The sequence below is a fragment of the Phaeoacremonium minimum genome, assembly GCF_000392275.1.
Source record: "Phaeoacremonium minimum UCRPA7 unplaced genomic scaffold PA7_03_scaffold_39, whole genome shotgun sequence".
NCBI lineage: Eukaryota > Fungi > Ascomycota > Sordariomycetes > Togniniales > Togniniaceae > Phaeoacremonium > Phaeoacremonium minimum.
Window position 1 is genome coordinate 930,471 of NW_006920946.1, and position 22,334 is coordinate 952,804.

At 52.7% G+C, this 22,334-nt stretch overlaps 3 protein-coding genes across 3 annotated transcripts; 1 reads left to right on the forward strand and 2 right to left on the reverse strand.

Moving 5' to 3' along the window:
• Positions 1-9,569: 9,569 nt before the first annotated feature.
• On the reverse strand, positions 9,570-10,448 carry UCRPA7_654 (hypothetical protein; the record flags this gene model as incomplete). Its single annotated transcript, XM_007913248.1, has 3 exons — positions 9,570-9,817; positions 9,988-10,094; positions 10,372-10,448. The coding sequence occupies 3 exons, from the start codon at positions 10,446-10,448 to the stop codon at positions 9,570-9,572; spliced, it is 432 nt and encodes a 143-aa protein (XP_007911439.1).
• A 6,481-nt stretch (positions 10,449-16,929) lies between these two features.
• UCRPA7_655 (putative gtpase-activating protein gyp3 protein) lies at positions 16,930-19,113 on the forward strand (the record flags this gene model as incomplete). The annotated part of the gene is made up of 1 exon (XM_007913249.1): positions 16,930-19,113. One exon carries the CDS (start codon positions 16,930-16,932, stop codon positions 19,111-19,113), a length of 2,184 nt encoding a protein of 727 aa, XP_007911440.1.
• An 815-nt stretch (positions 19,114-19,928) lies between these two features.
• UCRPA7_656 (putative ubiquitin-conjugating enzyme protein) lies at positions 19,929-20,547 on the reverse strand (the record flags this gene model as incomplete). Its single annotated transcript, XM_007913250.1, has 2 exons — positions 19,929-20,426; positions 20,521-20,547. 2 exons carry the CDS (start codon positions 20,545-20,547, stop codon positions 19,929-19,931), a joined length of 525 nt encoding a protein of 174 aa, XP_007911441.1.
• Positions 20,548-22,334: the final 1,787 nt, after the last annotated feature.

The window sequence follows — 22,334 nt, forward strand, 5'->3', positions numbered from 1 at the left end:
TGATGATGACTAGCTACTATGAGATTGGGAAGCGTATCGTACGAGTTGATGGATGTTATTATTGTGGCAACGGCGTGACTCGCACACTGCAGCAACTCTTGGAGAGGAGAGATATTTTGGATGGAATGGCAAGGCAAGCAAGTCTGTGCCAAAAGAATCTCTTGATACCTCGTGTGATGTTTATGGTCTCGACCAAACTACGGCCTGATGTCGATGTACTGCCTTTAATCAGATCACTCTACCAAGCCAACCTCTGTCAGAGTGACGTCGGCTGATCAGTGCATTCTTTATATACTCTGACAAGGAACATTCATCCTTCGATGGGCTTGCCGTTAGCAGCATCGCTGGTGGCATCCGAGACCGAGAATAGCGCTCGGAAGGGAAGCTGGGTGAGGATCTGAGGCGCATGATTGGTCGGTTGGGTCAGCTTCGCAGACAATCTCGAAGATCCCCAACAAGCCTAGAAGCAGTGATATCATTTAGGGGTCCTCTTGTTAGGTTTGGCTCATGACGCCACTGAGTTTGTCGTGGTGCCACTCGGCCGATCGAACGATGCCTGGGCGTTCTGGATCGTGGGAGAGACCCATTGAAGCTCGGCGCCGGGGCTCGTCTGGCAGGGTCTCCCGCGAACGAATTGATAAGATTTCGCTAAGCGTGCACATTCCACAGCTCTGATTCGCTGTCTCAGCCCCTGTCGCTCTCCAAGCGATCGAACGTTCATCCTTTTACGGACAGGGGGCTGGTGAGCCCACCCACAGAAGAGAGTGGCACCACTTCTGTCAATCTGCACGAGGCCAGGCCTCTCACCTCGCAGGCCCAGGGACGGTATTCGCAGTTTCCCATTCAGTTTACCAGCAGACCGTCTTATGGTCTCTACACACGTATGACCACGGTAATTATCTGGGGTTGCGCAGTACATCGTTGGTCCCTTAAAATACGAGACGATTCCCAAATAGTAAAAGAAGCGTGATTGTGACTGTCATGTTGCGGTCTGCGCCGTGCGATTTGCTTCAATCTCGTACATAATGACACCCGCGACGCCGTGTTATTCCCTCAAGCGTCCGCCCGCGCTGATGCCTCACCGCGCCCGGTGAGCAACGTGACATGGTGATCACTTCAAAGGCAAAACAGCCCTAATTTTCCCTTAAAGCACGACAAAGACAGCGGCCCCCAAGGACACCTCGCCGAAAAGGAATTCCGCATACAGTTCCAGGAATGGGCGCTGGCAGGTTCCTCTACTCCAAAAGGTTGCGGCAGAGTGAGATAAGATGGAATGCGACTCTGCGATTATGATCTACAACATTTAGTACACCACGGCGAGACGGTAGCAATCCGACGAGACATCATTATGCACATTCCAGAAATAGGTTGGCGGGCCTGCTCGCCTGGACGCTGGGCAGACGATATGAGTTCACCACTTACAAGTCCAGTGGTGGGCAGTGCCGAAAACCAAACCCACGAAACGCGTATCACTCTTCACCATCTCGAGAGTTGGCGGCGGTCGGCGATCGGTGGTACACCATCCGAGCTACCCGGGCTGTCAATTTCACACTGACAACTGGCGCCGGCGCATCGCGATGCACATAGCGGAATCAATCCGGGAAACCTAGGTGATGGGCAAGCTACTATGCAGTAAGGAGCAGTCAATTGATTGGCTAGAAAGGAAGCCTTGATCGTGGTAGATCAAGAGCGACAATGGCCCAGGCCCCCCTTTCTCTCCCTCTTCACCCTGCCGTGGACTCCTAGGGCGCGCCTACAGCCCCTAGGGATGCTGATTCGCACTCAGTAAACCCTACCCAGAAAACGTTCCTATAACTTCAAGATGGCCCAGTTGGCCTTCTTCCAACGCGCGGGACGCACCCGACCGTTCGCGACCGGCACAATCGGTTCAGTCGGAACATCCGGTTCATCATCTCACCGGTTACGGCTACAAAAGATACTCCGACTTATATTGACGCGAATGCGCCGAGCACGAGGTTCAGAACCGAGGCGCAATCAACTGAACTTGAAGGAGGACTCTTTCTCGTTTGTCTACGACGGCCATCGCCTCCGAGGAGCGAAACGTCTAGTGGAGAGAGTACCGCCAGCATGTGGAGGTGTGGCTTTGCAAATCGCTTCTATGAGCTTTCCCTGTGCTACCCACGTTTCTTACGTTTCGAAAAACTTCGACACCGCTCGCTTTGGCCCCCAGTCCATTGGAGACGGAGGATTACGGCTAATCTCGATGACTCCCTTGATAACTCTCCTCACATTCTCACACCCTCTGAAATCCAGCCAGTCCGGATACAATCGCCACAGATTGAGGCACCATGATGTCCAGCCATCAGTGCGGCCACCCACCGTAGAACCCCAGGAATCGCCGATAACGAGATGTTCGTGAAAACGAAACGTGCGAAACGAGATTTGACCCAGTTCCGCGAAATCGTGAACTTCCTTACTCGTGTTTTGATCTTTGACTTGACGTTATGGATAAGAGGCGTAGCCCGGTTTAAACAGCTGAGGACACTAGTTTCGTCTGGAATGCCCCCGAGAAACCTTGTACCCTATCGTGAAGCATCCGCATGGCCAATCTGGAGTTCCGCCTTTTGATCTTCTCCTAATGACAACAGTTTACCTAATCTCGTCCGCACTAACCCACTAACTAGCAGCACAGCACAGCACAGCTCGTTACATGCGACGACACAGAATATCGACTACCGACCGGGTCCGGCCCCGGTTCGCACGGTGGCCGCGATCGCGAAGGTTTGGTTTGAGAAACCTTGAAACTTCGAAGGAACGGATCCGCGTGTCCACAGGTTGATCGGCTCGCCGACGGACGATGCACCAAGCGGCCAAGGCACTATCTCCTAAACTCTCTTTGAAGGAAGCCCCTCTCGATAGAATTCACGAGGTCAATCCTTGCATTTTATTTTCCAAACCTCAATTGATCCTTCTTTTACGGCCCCGATCGCATACCTTTTCCTCGATCGAATAGGACAGGTGTACAGACAGCATGAATATACACAGCGAACCCTAGCAAGCGCGAAGTTGGCGATGTTTTCCTTACTGGTTTCTTCCACGACAGACATGACGACGAAGCAGAAAAAGTTCACCACCTCTTGCATCATCACGACTGCATTTACCACGCCCTCCAGCATGTGAAATCCGTCCCAATTCCTCGATTTATGCAGCTCCCCGCAGCGTGCTATTCCCCTCCATGGCCAACCTCATTGGGCCCTACTTGCAGTTCTTATTCCCCGGATCCCTGTTTTCTCCACCGTATATTCTCCACTTGTGGCTCCACCATGCCGGCGCGAGCACAAGAAAGATGCATTACCAGCATGGATGATGGGACGAGCGGAACGGACGCGGAACGTCACTGACTCCTAGAAACGGCAGACGCCTTGACGGCCAGCAACGGCCACCGAACGGAGTGATCACAGAGAGCTCGCACAGAGTTAGAAGGCAGATGCGAGACGGTTATTACTAGGGTATGAAGCGTGAGAGAGCTGCACACGGCCTGCAAAGCGACCTTCAGGATTGCTGAGTGGATGAATTGAAAGGAATGCCAACAGCCACAGCCCCCGAAACGGAAATCCCACCCGGGTTGTGACGAGTTTTTGGCGGTACCCGAAGCTAAGGGATCAGATCATGTTGAGAAGGCACGGCCGAGATGTGAGGGGGATCAGCCTTTGCCGGATACGGGAAGCCGGTGGGACGCAATGGACAGGGGAAAAAATGATAGATGTGGGCACCGTATGTTGGGCAGAGAGCAAGGCGGGTTCGGCCGGGCGGCATCGGTCTTGGATGGTTCGCTATGGCGCAGACAAGCGAATTGAAAAGCCTTTGTTGATTGGGTCAGTGACAGTGGCATGCTTCATTTCTGGATTGCAGTATGCGTCTGTGTCGTGAAATGTCAGGTAACGCCACGCAAGTAATTGTGCTCCGCAGGTCTCAAGGCCATAAATGAACCACCGAACGTCACTTATCATAAATGATGGATTTGATTAATCCCTGGAGTTTAGCTCTTGGCTTGTAGCAAATATCGCATTGCCAGTGAGCTACGCCTCTTATTGTGATTGAATGGGTTGTCATGTGAAGATTTACAAGAGCCTCTTGATGTGGCAATCATACGAGGCAAAGAACTACAAAATACCTTGCACCTGAGGAAGTTAAAGAGATTCTTATATGATTAGAAATTCAAAATCAAGAAATTGTCATCATGTACGAGTTGTGGTCGTGTCTTGTGATAGACTCAAGACACTTCCAAACTGAAAACGCTCTCTGGTCTAATGCCAAGTTGTCGAACCATCAACTTTATGTCATATTGAGACTCTAATGTCTCTTGGCTATCTATCGATCAATGTCAACCACCTCCTCTATACAACTCCAAAGCTTGTTCGGAAGTATCCTGTGAAGACACTTGATCACCATCCTCGAGTCTCTCTGGTAGACTTTGTGGTGGCCCTAGTGCTCGTTGATGTTTGTCAGCCCTAGCTAGATCAAAAGTATCACATCATGATATCACGTACATTCTCGGAATTGAAACTGGAAAGCTTTCCAGCTCATGACCTTGCCGCCTAGACCTTCAAGTGCGAGCCGCTAGATCTTCACTTGGAAGCCGTCGCTCTCCATACTGAGTTCCACTGGTGACTGGCCATCCTTGATCTGTGCCCACAGCGCTACTCCATAAGGCTTGTGGAGGAGGACAGGCTCTGGCTTTGTTATGATGAATGTCGGCGAAGCTGTATTCTCGTTCCGTCTTTGTTCTTCCTTTTCGATCTTCAGAAATACAAGCGCTTTACATGCATCTGCAGTTCCGGGAATTACAGACTCTGGAAGACTATGGCCTTCCAGTATCTCTAAGAGGTCCTGGCGGGCACGATATCTCGTTAGTGCATCTTCCTCGCCTGGTTTTGCCTGTTTCTTTCTCATGCGCTCTGCGCTGCGTGTTCTCTTTCTAGCAACAGACGTCATATTCTGACCCCTAGCATAATTGAAACGTTTGGCTCGCTTGAATTGGAAATTGCCAATTTTCTTCTCATGACTTGGGAAGTTTCCAGGTGCAGTTCTATTATATATTTCGATAGTGACTCATTCAATGACATATTGATACAATAACAGGAATTATTGTCCTTGAGTTCGAAGTCTTTGATTATGACTAAGTGATTTATCCTCGTTAGAACCATCATACACATACATTACGTACATTAATGTGGTATAGTGACTAATTCGTTAAAAATCTTTTGAACCTACTCATCTCGGTAATGTGTGTCGTGTGTGAAAAGAGTCGGCGCGAGAGACAAATCTAGAAATCGAAGCTAGGACAAATCGGAACCATGAATAACATTGGCTTCCGTTCACATTCTCTCTTGCTCAAGACCATGAGAGGATTGAATATATACTGCCGGAAGAATATATTTAGGTCTTGAGGAGTTCCATAACATGCGCTGCACTCTTTACAGTTCCACGTTACTGTGCTCATGAGCGTTGAATGGCGTCACTCGCTGTGATTATTTGTTGACTAACGAGAGCAAGAGCACAGAATTTAAGCCTGATCTCCGTTATCAGACGAACAACATATAACTACTGCATGACACACCTACGCGACACGCAGTGCTGACAATCCTATTTGACCATGATTCATTTGAGGATCAGCCAGCGCATGCAGCACGTTGAAATCACCGTCAAGTACTGTCAATTCATGCAACGCACTCACGGCTTAATACAAGACTGCGATGACCACATCTAATACAGCAGTGCGAATAGCTAGTTCAGGGTCAACAATTGTTTTTAATAACAGAGCAAACATCATAGCTCTCAATTGTATAGTCACTCAAACAGTCTAACTTCATCAACCGAGCTACCTAAAGTGGCGATCGAGTTTGAACATCGACGACCTTTGTCCAGGGATTGTTCCTCAGGTGGGTCGCCGCCAGACCGAAGATGATACTAGTTCCTTACTTCTTTATCTTCTACATGCAATTCGAGGCCATGTGGACTGAGGGACGTCTAGCAACATGGCAATTCAATCGCATTCGTCTCCGGAATTCGTTGCCGTGCTGAACAACAATCTGTTAGGACGCGATAAGCTTGCAAATCAGTGCTAGCAAGCTCCAACACTATACAGAGATAATTCCCGCAAAACCGGTGAAAGTGTAAGCCGTAAAGCACTTATAGATCTGGCCTCTTTCGGCGTGCGGCACAGTTTGTGAATACCTGACTAGTAACTGTTATTGTCCGAGTTTAGATTGTCGTAGTTGATATCTCGGAGTCCAACTCGGAGTCCAACTCGGAGCGCCTTGTGCCAAGACCATGTGCAATCATTGCTTCAAAGCATCTTTCGAAAGGAGTCTTCTTGTACATTCAGCTTTACGTTGAGTCTGTCAAGGATGCTAGCAATCAGCATACCTGGTATTCTAGCTAATTGCTCTCTCTATAAGAGCTCACGTGCCTTTGTTCCTTCCGTGAAGGTACTTACTAACGGCACAACATCTTAGATACCTTTGTAGCTATGAAGACACTTAAAGAAGGTATCTGGCCTCTCTGCCAAGACCCATGATGCCTTGCTCTCTTATCCAGACAGTTCTGAAGAAGCACTGATTAGTGATTCGATCAGGATGCGCTCCAAGGCCATTGCCACTGCCATGGCCACACTGCTTGTGGCCATCTCGGTTCATGCCGACCACACTGAGCCATGTGCCAGACCTGGCTCCCAAAGATCTATTGCTAACTTCAAAGACAAGATCAAGACTGTTGTGTTCTTGATTATGGAGAACCGCTCTGTCGATAATCTAATGGGCGATCAAAACGTGAAAGGGCTCGACATGCCTCATTTCAACGGACCGTTTTGCAATCCTATTGATATCAACAGCCTAGACAAGAATAGAGTTTGTAGTTGGCCGACCCATTAAAACACCATGTTAGATGATCCGGATTACTCGATTCGTGGTAACATTATCGAGTTCTTTTCGACTTCCATCCCAGATAACGATGCCGTTGCCAATGGTACTCTGACGCCCTACATGCAGGGCTTCATCTGGGAACAGACTCGACTCTATGGTGAGAGTGGTAGCAGGAATGAAACTCAATTCAAGAAGTTATGAATTGCTATACAGAGGACCAAATTCCTCTCATCACGTATCTTACCCATAACTTTGCAATCTTCAACCACTGGCATTCTGACCTTCCCGGTGCAAGTGTTACTTTTCTGTTTTAGATGTGAAAAGTTGTGATAATGTTTCCTTTAAGCCTACTGAGCCTAATCGTCTGTACTCATTATCTGAAACTTCATGGAGTATGGGTAACAACACATTTCGATCACGGCAGCATCCCAGCCCGCCCCATCTTCCAGGCAGTCGACGAGACAGGATTGACGTGGAAGAACTACATCTTTGGCAGTAAGCGACCTTTGGGGTTTATTTTGACCTCTTTTAGCTATCTTTGGGACATTAGAGACAAAGAGACAGTCCGAATCTAGACAGTTACTCTGGAGATATCTCTTTCCAAGCCTTTCACTGCTCTTTCTATGTACTTAAAAATCAATGATTGACTCCAATGTTGTAGCGCAATATTACACGTGGCAACATTGTCAGCATCAGCGAATTCTACACAGACGCAGCAGCAGGCACGCTCCCGAATTTCACCTATCTCACCCCAATTGTTGTGGCGTTGGCACAAACTCCACGCATCCCACCGGCCTCATCAGTGACGGCAAAACATACCTCAAGGGCATCTACGAGGCGCTACGTGCTAGCCCACAATAGAACGAGACTCTTTGGGTGCTGACCTTCGACGAGACGGGCGGTTTCCACGACCATGTCCCACCGCCTAACGCCGTCCGGCCTGATAACCTAGCATATACCGAGACGGTCCCCACGGGAGAGAACTACACCTTTCGATTCGATCGTCTTGGCGGGCGTGTACCTACCTGGCTGATATCCCCATGGGTGGCTCCTCGCGTTGTTCAGAAGGGCCTAAATCGTCTCGGGGAGACAGCCTCCTACTCGGCGAGTTCGCTGATCAGTACGCTTGCGTATCTCTGGGACTTTGAGCCGTTTAATCCGCGCGTCGGGCACGCTCCGATGTTTGGCCATCTCATCTTGAGGCAGATGCGAGATACGCCCGAGACATTACCGGATGGCATTGACTTCAAGTGAACAGGCTTGAGTCGTTGGTTTTCTGGCGATGGGCTACGAAGCCGTTTGTGAAGAAACGGAACCGGCCATCGTGTGTGTGGGATGTTTAGTTGACGTGCTCCAATGTCATGGAAAAGGTTCTTGTCTCGAAGGCTGTTATGAAAATAGTCATGGCGCGCGTCTGAAAGAGCCATCACGGGAGTGAGAAGAACGGGAAGTAGTATGATACTGGGGCGAGCAATACATAGCTGCAAGAATCATGACCTCTAGCGGTGATGAGTCTACCGTGTTCTAGTCCATGGAAATCGAAAATAAGGGCACATAAAGCTAGGTCATTGCTCTAAATGGCTGCTCTGATATATGCATTACTGGCGAGACACGACGACAGCGACCCTAGTCAAGCGCTGGGAAGAGTGTAGCTCAGGATGCCCTCCAATCGAAGCAGTCAATCAATTGACAGCGACCACTCGAGTCGGGCATCAATCGCCATACATACAACACCTACCTGCCTCCTCCCCACACCTCCATGCCATCCCATCCAACGACCGAACCACTCGGAACCGTCGCCGAGGATCGAAAGCCAATGCAAATAGACGTCAAGTCGACATGACATGACATTGACAGTAGCAAACCCCCATGTCCCCCCAAACTTCTCGGAGCCAACCACCGCTGTCAAATCAACACAAGCAACCTAGCCGGCCCAGGATGGCGGCCACATGGCCGATCTAGATGGGGCCGGAACCGAAACGAACGAAACGAAAGCAAGCGAAACGGCTGGCGCGGAAATTGAGTGCGTGGGTTGGGTGCGCGTGCCTTATGAGTGGAGAGAGCGAGCGCATCAGGAATTTTGAACAGCTGTTCCTGCATGACATGGGAAAAAAGTGTGGGGAGGAGGCGACAAGATGGACGTGAACATATATAGATAGGCTGGACGACACCTGCCGACCGTAATCGACCGAGACGTCTGGATCTCCAAAGGTAAATGCGCTGCCGATCCAATATCCATTGGGACTTCGCCTCCGCTTGCGCTCCTTGGGTGTCTGGTAGCCAGTGTATGCATGCATAACATCACTATGCCCGGGGATTTCTCGGCCCGCACAAGCTCGACAAGGGGAAGAGACTGTAATTCAATCACTCGAGAAAATTTACGTTTAGACCGTTTAGACAAGGACATTTCTCTTCAGTCCAAATCAAACCGACAGCAAGTGCAAGCGGTGTTGTTGGCAAGGTATTCAATTGGTGAAGCATAACCAAGGTTTACAGGAAATCTAGACTGAGCCCAGGATATCCAGCTGTGCCTCCTTCCAACCTTTCGTTTAAGTATGCCCATATATCCTCGTCCACTAGCAGGTACAGATGAGAGGCATACCGAGCTAGATTCTTTTGGTACGCAACAATGAAGTTCACAAGGCAGAAGGCATTGAACCAGCCAAGGATGATGACGAGCAGGCCCTACTCCTCATCATCGCCACCAGCGGCGACGCCATTGCCCTCGGCCTCCTCGACCTCGGGTGCGTCTGTAGCTTTCGCAGTGGCCTTGCTGCTAGGGAGGTCGACGGCCTCATCTTCATCCTCCTCGCCCTCTGGCTCCTCGCCATCCTCATCCTCTTCTTCAACCTCAGGCTCTACCTCTTCTTCCTCACCGTTCTCCTCGGCCGGCGCATCGGCGGTCTTTAACTTCTTCTTGGGAGGGGCTTTGTCTGGTTGGAGAGATGTTAGCGGCGCTGAAAGGGGGATGATAGGGTGGCAGACAAAATGGAGAGAGAGATAAACACCAAAGTTGATGCCAAGAGCTAGACAAACCCACTACTTCGAGTGAAGTAGAGCGTCTTCCACCCTTGTCACTTCAGATCAAGTAGGACTGGCTTACCTGGGATGGCACTCTCCTCTTCTTCCTCACCGGCTTCTTCCTCGTCATACTCCTCGTCATCATCATCGTCTTCGACGTCATCTTCCTCCTCCTCATCACTGATATATCTGTTGCTAAAGTTAGCATTGGACTTCGACCCGGCAGCAGCTTACTCGAGCCATCTAAAGGCAAGATGAGAGACACAAGGGCGCAGACACCGTGGAGCTTTGGCAAGAGCTGGACCATATATTACATATGGCGCGATCTCTCGAGAACGAAGCGCCGGTCTGGGTGGTCCAGCGCTGTCCCCGAAGCTCCATGCTATCGGCCCCGATGGTGTCGCATCATCCACGCGACAGAGGAGATGATATAGCGCAAATATGGCCGAGAGATGGGATGACTTACTCTTCTTCCTCTTCACCGTCACTGGGGAGAGAGACCAGCTCTTCCTCCTCGTCTTGCTTTCTCTTGCGGGAAGACATTGTGTGGGTCGGGGTGGGCAGCTGTCAATTGATCAAATGCGAGAGTTTGAGGGTGATATCGATGGGTCCCGATGGATGGAGAGGGAAGTAGGAAGGGAGAGGAAGAGAGAAAGGAGGAGGGAAAAGGCTGTGAAGTAGGGGGAGTTTCGGGGGTGGTGGCCAGCAGTTTGGTGGACAGCTCCCTCAGAAGGGCGAGAGAGGAGAGCAAGGCAGGCAGGACAGAACACGCAGGACAGGGGGGCCGGACTTTGGACTTTGGGGGAGGAGGGGGGTGGGAAAGCTGGACTGGGCTGGGCTGGGAGGAGAGCAGAGCAGAGCAAAGCAACACAGACGAGCGGCGGGAAGGGACGAAGGGAGGGGCAGCTTCCCCCAGCTCCTCCCCATTTCCTGCTGCGCTGAATGTACCTACCATACTGAGGTGTCGCTGGCGCAATCACTAACAGATCGCATCACCTTTTTTGTCCTCAGGCATCATTCTTGATGCGATTGAGGGGAATGACGAGGTACCTCCAGAGTAACTCTTTGCTGGTGGCTGGGGGTGCGAGTGACGGAAGAGTGCCAACGCCGCGGCCTGGCCCGTGCTCCTTTGGCGAGGAGATACCGCCCCAAGTCTGCTATCCTAAGGTAAGGTACCTTGGTAGCGTAGATCACAGCGCAGTCCACAGGGCAGCCGGATCGCTCGATGGAGCTGTTGGTTGGCTGGCGAGTCCAAAAAGGGAGCTCGGACCTCCTCCTATGTTCCATTGTGCTCTTTCCCCTGGTAGACTGGCTTACAGGAAGCTGGTCCGAGCTTTGCAAGAGACCTCACTAAGACGCCCGGAGCAAGCTCCCCAATCACCTCGCACACCCTCTCGCCATGTTGCTCCCACTCCCCCCCAACAATCGCAATTCGTCTTCCAGCGGGCTGCGAGCCAACAAGTTTAGCATGCACTGGACACAGCCGATCACGCTTCCAACAAACGTCATCGACTTTGCCTATCACGTGCAGTGATGTTTGTCTCGATGAGAAGCTTAGGTAAGATCGCTAGATTGAAGCAATCGGAAATGTTGTCGTCGGGGTTTCCTGAGATTCGGGTTCGAAAGAGGAAATAAGAAAGAATGCAAACAGGATGATATGCGGGGATCCTAATTGCAAGACGGACCCAGTGAGCCATTCCCACAATGTCTGTGGGTGCATCTGGTTCTTGCCGCGCTTGCTGACGCCTTTGAATGGAGATGTATCATTGAGTCGGTACAAGTTTTAGGTAGGAAATGTATGAGAGAGAAGAGAAATTAGTCCACCTGCGCCCTCCTGGCCTGCCCAAAGGCTTGGTCAGCTGATCTCACGGAGCAGGTGCGAATTGTACCGGCTTGAAATTGACCGAGGAAAACGAAGGCGAGGAAGGAACAGCGGCTGTGCTATGAGTATCTAGCCTTACGAAGAGAGATGTGCTGTGCCTTATTCTGCCTTTGCACTCTTGGAAATGCTTTTGCCCTGTACCTACCTGGCTACCTAGGTAGATATGAATCGTGTAATAGCACATCATGTATACCATGCAGCTGCCTGAAATTCTGGCGAGAGAAAAGAGGACGACCCGGCCTGTAGTAGGCAATTCGACTTGAGGCTATCGCGATCCTCTCGGGTCGTTAAGGCGCAAACGCGAAGCATGAAGGTTCGTGTCGACAAGGAGGAAAAGCGGGAGACGGGAAGGTAATCTTAGTCCAGAAGACGATTACACTGCGGGAGGGAAAACGTGGCTGGCTACGGCCAATAGCAGCCTTGTGGTTTCCCTATTATTTCCCACTTACGTCCAGCGTTCTCATCAGGTCGGTCAGGTACGGCAAGTACGGGTACCTCCCTCTGGCCTTGATCCTCGGTCCTTCCCGCAATCGTCGCTTTTTCTGACTTAGATCGGTTTGGGCAGTCGCGTCTCCCAACGCGTTGATGTAACCCCCGCAACGCCAGATTGCAACTCAAAGAGATCTGGGAAGGTGAGAATTGACAACGGCTTACCGCCCAAAGGCGAAAGGACGCAACATCGTCGCAAACAGTAGGGGGGGAGCAAACAACCAGGCCGAGGCATGTTTTGGTCGTGAGAAATGACACTGCGACTTCATGATGATCTGTGCTGGGGTGGGGGGGGGCTGTGGTGCTCATGGGCAAAGGCAAGCACCTATCATGAGTACGGAAGTATAAGACCTGGCTATGGGCCTGCATCACTAATCGCGCCACAGCAGATACAGTGCTGTCGTCAGATGCCCAGCCGGACTAACGGCCATCACTTGAAGGCGTTGCGAGAGGGTCTGTCTGAGACATCCACGCCGAACGAACCGACATATGTCGGTGAAAGCCACAGCTCGCCTATCTGATTGATGCTCATATGGCCCCGGAGGGTTTATCTCGACTTATCTGACGCTTGGGCAGATTGCATGTCTTGAATCCGACTGCACATGGCCCTTGCCCCAATTCCCCCGACATTCCTCTGGCGGGATCTAATCTCTCCCAAAGTGCGCTTCCCACGTGGCCACCAGATGCCTTCGTAGGCCAGAAAGGCCTCGCGTCGGAAATTGCTGGACGGCTGGCGCTGCAACTATAGAGGGAAGCAGGCACTTGCTCGCTTGATAATTCAATCTACGCACCTGGCCAGACTGACCGGCGTGGAGCTGGATTATGTGGCTGCAGACGATAGTGGATAGCGGAATGGACACCCAGCTGACCTCTCTTTGAAAGTTCGTGCTCCGACGCGTCACGCATGCCATCAGGCGATAACATTGATGGAAGGAGAGAATTCGCCAGGCTCGAAGCGATTCCGAACGCAACAATTGATAGCCGTCTGGAATATGCAGCAGCTCAACTTGATTTGGTTGAGAAAACTCCGGGTGTCAACCAGCTTTTCCAGAAAATCTGTCCTTGGAAAGAAGCTGCCAGGGTGTTTGGCTTCCTCATCTTCCTAACCATTGTTGGGCAGGTAGGGGTGACAGAGGGGTAGATTATTACCTGTTAGAGAGTTAGCTCAGGCACCGAAGGGCTCCGGGAAAGCCTCGCCGGTGCCCCTGACCCGCGGCGCTGGGACAAATCTTGGAAATCTTCCAGGGGTGCGCCGCGGCCACCGGGGCGACCTGCATGAAAAAAAGGGCCATTGAGGGAGAGTGAAGAGACAGAGGTTGGGCTTCGCTTATGACCGAGAGACTTCATAATCCACATCGTCGCCTTTTCAACGAAAGAAGCAACTAAGATCTGACGATGATTGTTGATATTGCGCGAAAACAAGTGGACATTGGGTGGATATTATCAGTGTAGCCCTGCATTGGTGGTTGATAATGCCCTTATAGTAGGCTGCTGGCTGATTCCAGGCGGAGCAGGATTTCACTGAAGGGTGGGTGAAGTAAGGCGGTGCATGAACTGCCCGGTTGAGCTGTGAGATCTGCGCTTCATGAAATTACCAACCCTGGCAACATTTCGTCAGGCCGAATTTTCTGGCTCCTGATCCGTCCTCCTCACTAAGAAGCAATTGGACAGAGGAGAGAGATATAGAACGTAGAGGAATAACATAGTCTCAAGAGAGTGTGTAGGCTTCCATCTGTTCTCCTGAATTCAAGTTAGCTAGATCTGAGTATCTTATGCGCACAGTCACCGTCGATGCGGGATAGACGCAGGGCACGAGCAGCGTGTCATCATGGTACGGCTTAGTTCACACTGAATCTGAGACCAGCTCAGATGTCATAGCACGAGGACCCAGCACTGTCGACTGTCTTGTCCCCCGCGATCCATCCGTCACTTTTTTCTCTCTCTCTAGCCGGGGGACGAACAACCTGGACAACAATACTATGCAGTAAGCACCTACGTAACGCGCCGCCCGGGGACTAAGTAAGGCGCAGATGCAAATCTTCATTTCAACATTGCCGTCATCGAGGCCTCCTTGCCTATTCTTTTTAAAATCACAGTCCGCAAATAGGATCGGGATGCGGTCGGGGAATAGCCGCAGCGCCGCAATAACCTTAAGTTGCCTGCAGTCAATTTAACTCAAACCCTACTGCCATGATGCTGCAAGTGCAGTGACTGACGAGTATAGCATCGTCTAGAATCATAACCTATCACAGCGCACTTTCCCTTACTTGCTTCTTACAAAACTATTCCGTAAAATTTCAATTCGGGACTGCAACGGCCTTGCTGGGAATCTGGCGACGAGATTTCGAGTGTTGAGTGTGGCTTACCATGCAGTACATCATGACACCTGACTGCAATGGAATGCTCAGTATGTCATCGTGTTGTTTGACAAACTTCCTGTTCCTATCAAGCATTCCTGGGTCGGTTATTTTAAGCCGCTGGCCCTTTGTCACGACCTTGGGCTGTTTATCTTCGCCTCTGAAACCTGTGTCAGACCTGCTACTTGTGACCCTATCCAGATATGTCTGCTCATTACGTCGCATTGTCGACTGCCGACATGAAGCTGGATGCTCGATATTAGATGGAGCCGCGTGAGAGACAGTACAAGGTCACAACAGCTGTTAGCCCAAAATTTCCCAGAGTGAAGAGAGGGCACTTTCTCCCTCAGTAGAGTACATCAAACTCCGGGGGCGGAAAGAGGGTGGAGAATACCACGAAGGAGGTAGCGAAGGGATCCCTGGCGAGAGCCCACACTCCTGCGTAGTAGTGCGGAAAGGCCAACCTGAGGAGTTGTAAGTAACCCTGGGAATCCCCGTCCACCGTCGCGTCACTAGCAAACAAGCCATCCCGTTCCTCATTTTCCCAGTGTGGGTGGTACTAAACAACCCGGCGCGTCTCCAGGCGAGTGCAGCATACATGCAGTAGCAGAGGTACATACAGACAATACACATTACGCACACACGCACACACAAATGAAATGAGAAAAAAAGGTCAATGGCGTGTCCACCGCGAGTGTCCCTCACTTCCGTAATTATCAGCCTTAAGTCAAGTCAGGTCAAGGTATGCATAGCGTGTGGTGCTGCTAGGTAAAGGGAAAGAAAGGCATTAAGTTATACATAACATACATATGTCGTCGACCGGCCGTCCGTGCCTCTTCCCATCCTCCCCCAACAGCACCAATTGTCACGCCAAACAAAGCACACCCGCCGTCCGACTCTACGATAGGAGGAAGAGCAGAGCTCTGATGCCATGGCCGGGGGAGTAGACCTCGACGGCGACCCGGCGGCCACTGGGGGCTATGATGTTAAGCGCCAGCAGAGCATGAGAAACCGAGAGTTTGGCCTGTATGCTTCCCGGGTGCGCCAGGAGCCGACGAAACAGCAGCACGCCTCAGATTTGCCTGTGCATGTGCCTGGCTGGCTACCCCAGCACGAGTACCAGCAGGAGCAGCACCAGCACCCGGTATTAGAAGAAAAAGAAGAAGAAGAAGAAGCGTACGAGGAAGACGAGCACGAAGACTTTAGCCGTGCAAATACCCATGCGCAGGGCCATGCGCAGGCACATGCTCATGCTCATGCATATGCATATGGCTACGCATCCCCTCCGTCTTCAGATTACTATCATCAGACGAATTCCTCCTTTTCTCACCAACAGGGCGACTACGACTACCGGCGCGACGAGAATTACGATTTCGACGACGACTTTGTAGCGTCGCCCGAGGCGGGCGGATTTTACAGCAGCCCGCCAGCGGTTGGCGGCAGCTTCAGCAGCACCAACATGGGCACCGGACTTGCTCCACAACTGCCCCCGTTGCCAATCTCGCCAATATCCCCTCGATGGGATTCCCTCGTGCACAGCGCCACGGTCATTTACGACAAAAATTCTGCGTCGTCCGCTGCAGCTGCAAACAATCATAATAATGACCTAATAATCCCGACTGCGAGAGAGTCCTTCGACGAGGAGCAGCCAGCAGCCTCCGCGCCTGTCGCCCGCTCTCCAGTGGCGTCCAGCTTCCCCAAGCTGCTGCTGCAGCAGCACTCGCACCACCATCACCCTTTCATTCCCGAGGACCACCCTCTGGACCTGGAAGCAGCTCGACCGGAGAGGCGACATGAGCTGCCGTCGCCTGTAACAACGCCCACGAGCGTCTCCTCCAGGATGTTCCGGCCGGACAGCCGACAGGCAGGGGAGCCCGACAGTTTCAACTTTTCTCGACCCCGAAAACCGAGCGTCAAGAGCAGCAACTACAATTACCAGCCAGCTTCTGCGCCGCCGTCTCGTCCGCCCACAGCCAATACCTCCTTCTCGCACGAGCCAGCCCATCAGGTCGAGGTAACAAGCCCCAGGAGCCAGGCCTCCCACCCGACCTCCGCCAGCGCTCGGTCCCGGTCTCGAGGGTATTCGATATCATCTGCTCAGTCCTCCAGCACCATTGCCTCTGTTTCTCTCCCTCACATGCACTCCTATGAGCACCTCCGTAGCAAACGCAATCCCTCGTCCTCCACAACTGCTACTACCAACACCACCGTGGGCACCTCGCCAACCCCAGCACCCCAGTCCCAGTCCCAGCCATCCATAAAACTCACTCGACACCATGACCAGCAATTGCCTTGGATGAACGAAGAGGAATTGCGTTCCAGCTACAGAAGTCAGCTCACCTCGTCCACAGCTCAGGGCAGCCTCTTTACCTCGAGTGCCCATGAGCGGTCGAGCGTCCTGACAAAATCGAGTTCCGTCACCAGTGCCAGCTTAAACGCCTACTACTGGGGCCCCAACGGAACTGGCGCCCACGACGAGAATCTCAGTGCGGATGACGTGCTAGGCATGTACGAAAAGGGATTTGCCGACGACAGTGCCATGGAGGACAACGATAGGCACTCTGTCAACGACGAAGATACACAGGAGATTGATATGGGGGACGACACCACAAATCTGGATGCATTCAGACCTGCCACTACGGCATCAAATACTGGAGTCAGGGATCGACTGCTCGAGGCCATGAGTGAGCCCCTTCTGGTACCGAGTAATAGTCTTGCTATCCCTGGTGCAGATGGACATGTGGTGCGTGACTCAGGTGCATTCTTCCGCAACTCGGGGCTGCCTTCATCTGTGCCAAATGACATTGGCATGAGCCTTGCAGAGGAGGCAGCTAAGGCTGAAAAGAGGAGGGAACAGGGAGGAGGACGCACGAGGTGGAACCACAGCATAGATGACGAGGAGTTCGCCCTTAAGCACGACTCTGCGAAAATGCTCGAACAGCAGACCGACGACTCACTGTTGATCCTGGAACCAGAGCTACCACGAAGAAATTCTGCACGCATCAACACACCATCACCCTCACCATCTCAACCACAGATTGAAATCCGGGAGTTAGCGGTCAAGGACGATCGTTCTTCCGCCCCATCAATAACCAATCTTGTTCAAGGTGCACACGAGCAAGATGATCCCGATTCGAGAGACCGATATGGTTTCAAAAAGCAGAACCAGTACATTACGCGTGAGCAATATGATCAATGGAACTCGGGATACTCAGAGTATCTCGCAAGACGGCGGAAGAAGTGGGTTCAATACCTGAAGGAGAGCGGGCTTATGACAGATGATCCTGGCCGCTTCCCACCGCCATCAGCCAAGACTAAACGGTTCATCCGAAAGGGCATTCCGCCTGAATGGCGTGGTGCTGCGTGGTTCTACTACGCCGGTGGACCAGCTATCTTGGCGAAACACTCTGGTGTGTACGATGAGCTCGTCCGGAGAGCTGATCGCGGAGAAGTCAAGACGATCGCGAAGGATGATATCGAGCGAGACCTTTACCGCACGTTCCCGGACAACGTCCGATTCAGAAGGCCGCCGCCACCGGGAATCAATGGGAAAGCCACTCCCGAGACGCCTCTGCATAGTCGCAATCCGTCTACGCAGTCGGCAAATCCGACCCCGAGGCTACCGGGGACAGAGCCCGAAATCATTGCTTCACTCCGCCGAGTGCTCTCCGCATTCGCCATTTATAACCCGAGGATAGGGTACTGTCAATCATTGAACTTCCTTGCAGGTCTTCTTCTTCTCTTTGTCGAAACCGAGGAGCAAGCTTTCTGGCTGCTTAATATCATCACCCGAGTCTATCTTCCCGGCACTCACGAAATGTCTCTCGAAGGGTCCAAGGTGGACCTGGGTGTGCTGATGTCTGAGCTGCGCACGTGCCTCCCCGGTGTCTGGACGAAAATATCCGACGACGGCTCCGGCAAGAAGTCCAGACGAAAGGACAAAGGGGCGCCTATCGGCGACGACAGCTTGCCACCGGTCACACTCGCCCTGACGGCGTGGTTCATGTCATGCTTCATCGGCACGCTGCCCATCGAGTCGACGCTGCGCGTGTGGGACGTCTTCTTCTACGAGGGCAGCCGCACGCTGTTCCGCATCTCGCTGGCCATCTTCAAGCTGGGCGAGTCGGAGATCAAGGCGATGTCAGATCCTATGGAGATGTTTGGCGTCGTGCAGTCCATCCCCCGCCGTATCATCGACGCGAACCTGCTCATGGAGACGTGCTTCAAGCGGCGGAGCGGCTTCGGCCACCTCACGGCCGATGTCGTCGAGGAGAAGAGGCTCGAGCGCCGGGTGCTGGCGCGCAGCGAGCGCGAGAGGCTCCTGCAGGCTGCTGGGACCGCGGACCTCAAAGTCCAGGTCGCGGGGGTCGCGGGCGACCTTGCGTCTGGCGAGTCTGGGTTCGGCGACACGGTCAGGAGGAAGGGCACTTTGTTCGGCAGGAAGAAGCAGCTGGAACGGCCCCGTTTGGCGGAGATCTAGGGCCTCAAGATTCGGTCCGAACTACGGCAACTCGCCCGGCGAGCACAAGGGCCTCGGAACCACATCGCACAAGCCACATAAAAGTTGGGACGTGGATAATTGTCCGAATTACACTCTACGGGCAAGGGTAACAATAATGTCTTATACACACACATACACATACACGTACACACTAAAGGGAAAGGGAGCATTGTAAAAGTGAGCATCGCGAGGGATGATGGCGTAACGTACGACTTTTCACAGTACAATCAAGTTCTTTTGTTTGGCATTGCATCGCATCAGGGAGCCTCGGTGGCTTTGCATACAGGGCTATTGGTTAGAGGGAAAACAGATAAGATAGGGAAATGCTCGCGCTCTGAGCTTAGATACGAAGAGCTGAATATATGGTCTGAAAGCGATTGTACAGTTTGCTGTCACTTCCGAGGTGTTCTATCATTACGTGCCGTGCCTGTGAGTCAACACGAGCGCGCAGTCATCGAATCTCTACAACACACTCACACACTAACATGCCATATTCATGATTGCAAAACGCAAAGTGATGCCATTCCGGAGTTTACTGCTGACCTTCTAAACCCCTAGAACACACCGTAAATGCCGTAGACCCTGATATGGAGAGAGAGAGAGAGAGAGAGAGAGAGAGAAAAGCGCACACTGCAACGCCGAGAGTACATGGACCAAAAGATACCGAAGACGCAGACCTGTGCCACTGCTTACAGGCCCCTGAAGGCCTGCAGACCCCTAGAGCGGCACCGTCACCACCGACAAACCACCTTGTGCGTAACAGACAAGGAGTGTAGCCAGTTCCCCCCCGCCGCTCAGCTGGAGCTCGCTGCCGCCGCCTCCTTGGCCGCCGACGCAGCAAGCGCATCGAACTTGACCGCGCCCTTGGCGTAGCGCGAGACGTAGTTGCGCGCCGTCTTGTCAAAGTCCGCGCGCTTGTTCTTGTACTCGTCGGCGATGCGGGCCTCGAGGGGGTCGTCGGGCTGGGGCTCGATCAGCAGGCCGCGCACGGCCTCGAGCACGCCGAGCAGGCGGCTGGCGGGCTTCCAGTTCTCGGGCTTGAGGGCGCCGAGGCAGATGTTGCCGAGGCTGTCGTTGGTGACGTTGGGGTGGTAGATGCGCGTGGCGAAGGTGACGAGCGGCGGCTTGAAGGGGTAGTCGGCGGGCAGGCTGACGACGAGGCCAAAGGTACCCCCCGCGTAGACGGTGCTGGGCGGCCCGGCGAGCGTGATGTGCCACTTGTGGATGTCGGACTCGTTGGCGAGCTCGATCTTCATCCCCGCGGGCGGGTTGGCCATGCAGTCGGCCAGCTCCTGTACGGGCACGCAGGCGAGGTCAGCTGGGCTGGAGAGAGAAAGGTAGAGGTTTGGTGGTGAGCTCCCAAGGGGACTGAAGGGGGTTCCTCACCTTGGAGATGCGCTTTTGGCTGGTCATCTTGGGCAATAGATCGTGTCTTTTCGTCTGATCGACGTTTGCTGCTCGTATGGCACGGAGCAGTGTTGCCCGTGTGGAATCGTCTTTCTGTTTGTAGTGTAGGTACTGGGATGATCACCAGGAGCTGTTTGTGCAGCGGCCCGGGAAGAGTGACATGAAGGAGCGGAGCACACAAGACGAAGACGAAGACGATGACGAGGCAGAGACCAAATAAGGGCAAGCAGGCAGGCGGAAGGAAGTAGTAGAAGAAGAGGAAGAAGACGTTGTCGTTGTCGTTGTCGTTGTCGGGCAGACTGACTGCGTGTTCTTGTCTTGTGCTGCGTGTGCCCCGTTTGGTTGTCTGCGTTTGTCGTTTGTCGTTTGTCTGTCGCAGGTCCGCGGTGCAGGTGCAGGTGAGGCTGTCAAGGTGGGGTGGGGGTCCAGGCTGTGATGAAGCTACCCTCCTACCTTAGCAAGCTGCTGGTGGTTGGGCGGGGCAAGGCAGGCAGGCAAACACCAGCGGAGGCTAGCTAGCTGGGCAGATACTAGAGATGCCTAGTAGCTCTTGTTTGGTGGGGTTCGCGCCGTGCCGGTCCAAATTCAAATTCTCAGGGGTTCTCAGGTGGCACTTCAGCTCTTCTGGTGTTATCCCACTAATAAGTGAGTGAGTGGCATTGGCCGATCCATCGCCATTCATCGTATACGCACCACATATGCATCATGTTTGCTCCTGTGGCGTTACCGTGCATGACATGGAGCCTCATTCAGATGGAAAATCAGTAGCTAACAGGACGGAAAGCCATCCGTTAGGTAGTGTCTCTTTCACGGGCAACAACATAACACCGGCAAAGCGTGGTGTCTGGTTCGTGAGTGAGTCCTCTCGCGCTCTATCAAGGGGTTATCCTAGTGATGAGGGAGGAAATAGAACAATGGTGAGGTCCTTATCAAAATACCTGCCGCATGCAGACATCGGACACATATAATGCGAGCTTGCCGTGGGAGTCATCCGGCAATCTGTAATCCGGACCCGTCGAGATCCCCGCCAAGGCGTGCTGGAGATCGACGATAAAAGTCGCCTACGTCCGCTCCCATCTACTTGCGAGTTCATCAAGTCATTTCGAGAGTGCTGGGTTGGATTCGAATAGCGCGACGTTCAAATGTACATGTGAAGAAGATGGCTTCTCCCAATGCCACATTCACGCTTCAGCATGCGGTCGAAGCTGATATCCCCACACTCGTCTCCATCGGCGACGAAGCCTTCAAGGCTGACAGACACACTCAGCTGAAGGCGGCGCATTCTACCACACCCTACGTCCACTCTGCTAGCATGCCCGAAACTTTTGCCTCTTGGATCAGTTCGCCTAGGGAGAAGTTGGAGTTCATCAAAGCAGTCGATACTCAGTCGGGAGAGATCTTGGGGTTCATCTGCTGGTTCAAGCGCTTTCAGCCTGCGGCAAGCCAACCAGCTGAACCTAAAGAGACTTCAGCAGAGGAAGATGGGTCTGAAAGTAGAGAGGTCACCGAAGTAGCCGAACAAAAAGCTACTGCCGAGGAGGTAATTGATGTTGCGGAGGAAGCTGACGGGCGGCTTGAGGTGCAACCCGAGACAGTGGAGTCACAACAGAGACTGGCGCGAGAAGAGGCATACAAGGAAATGACGGGCATGACAACCGATCATCTTGCAGAGTTCCAGAAGAAGATCATGGCCAACGGAGCTCGGTGTATGATCATTGTCGGCATCTCTGTGCATCCAGATCATCAAGGCCGGGGCGTGGGGTCGGCGCTGGTCAAGTACGGGACAGATATCG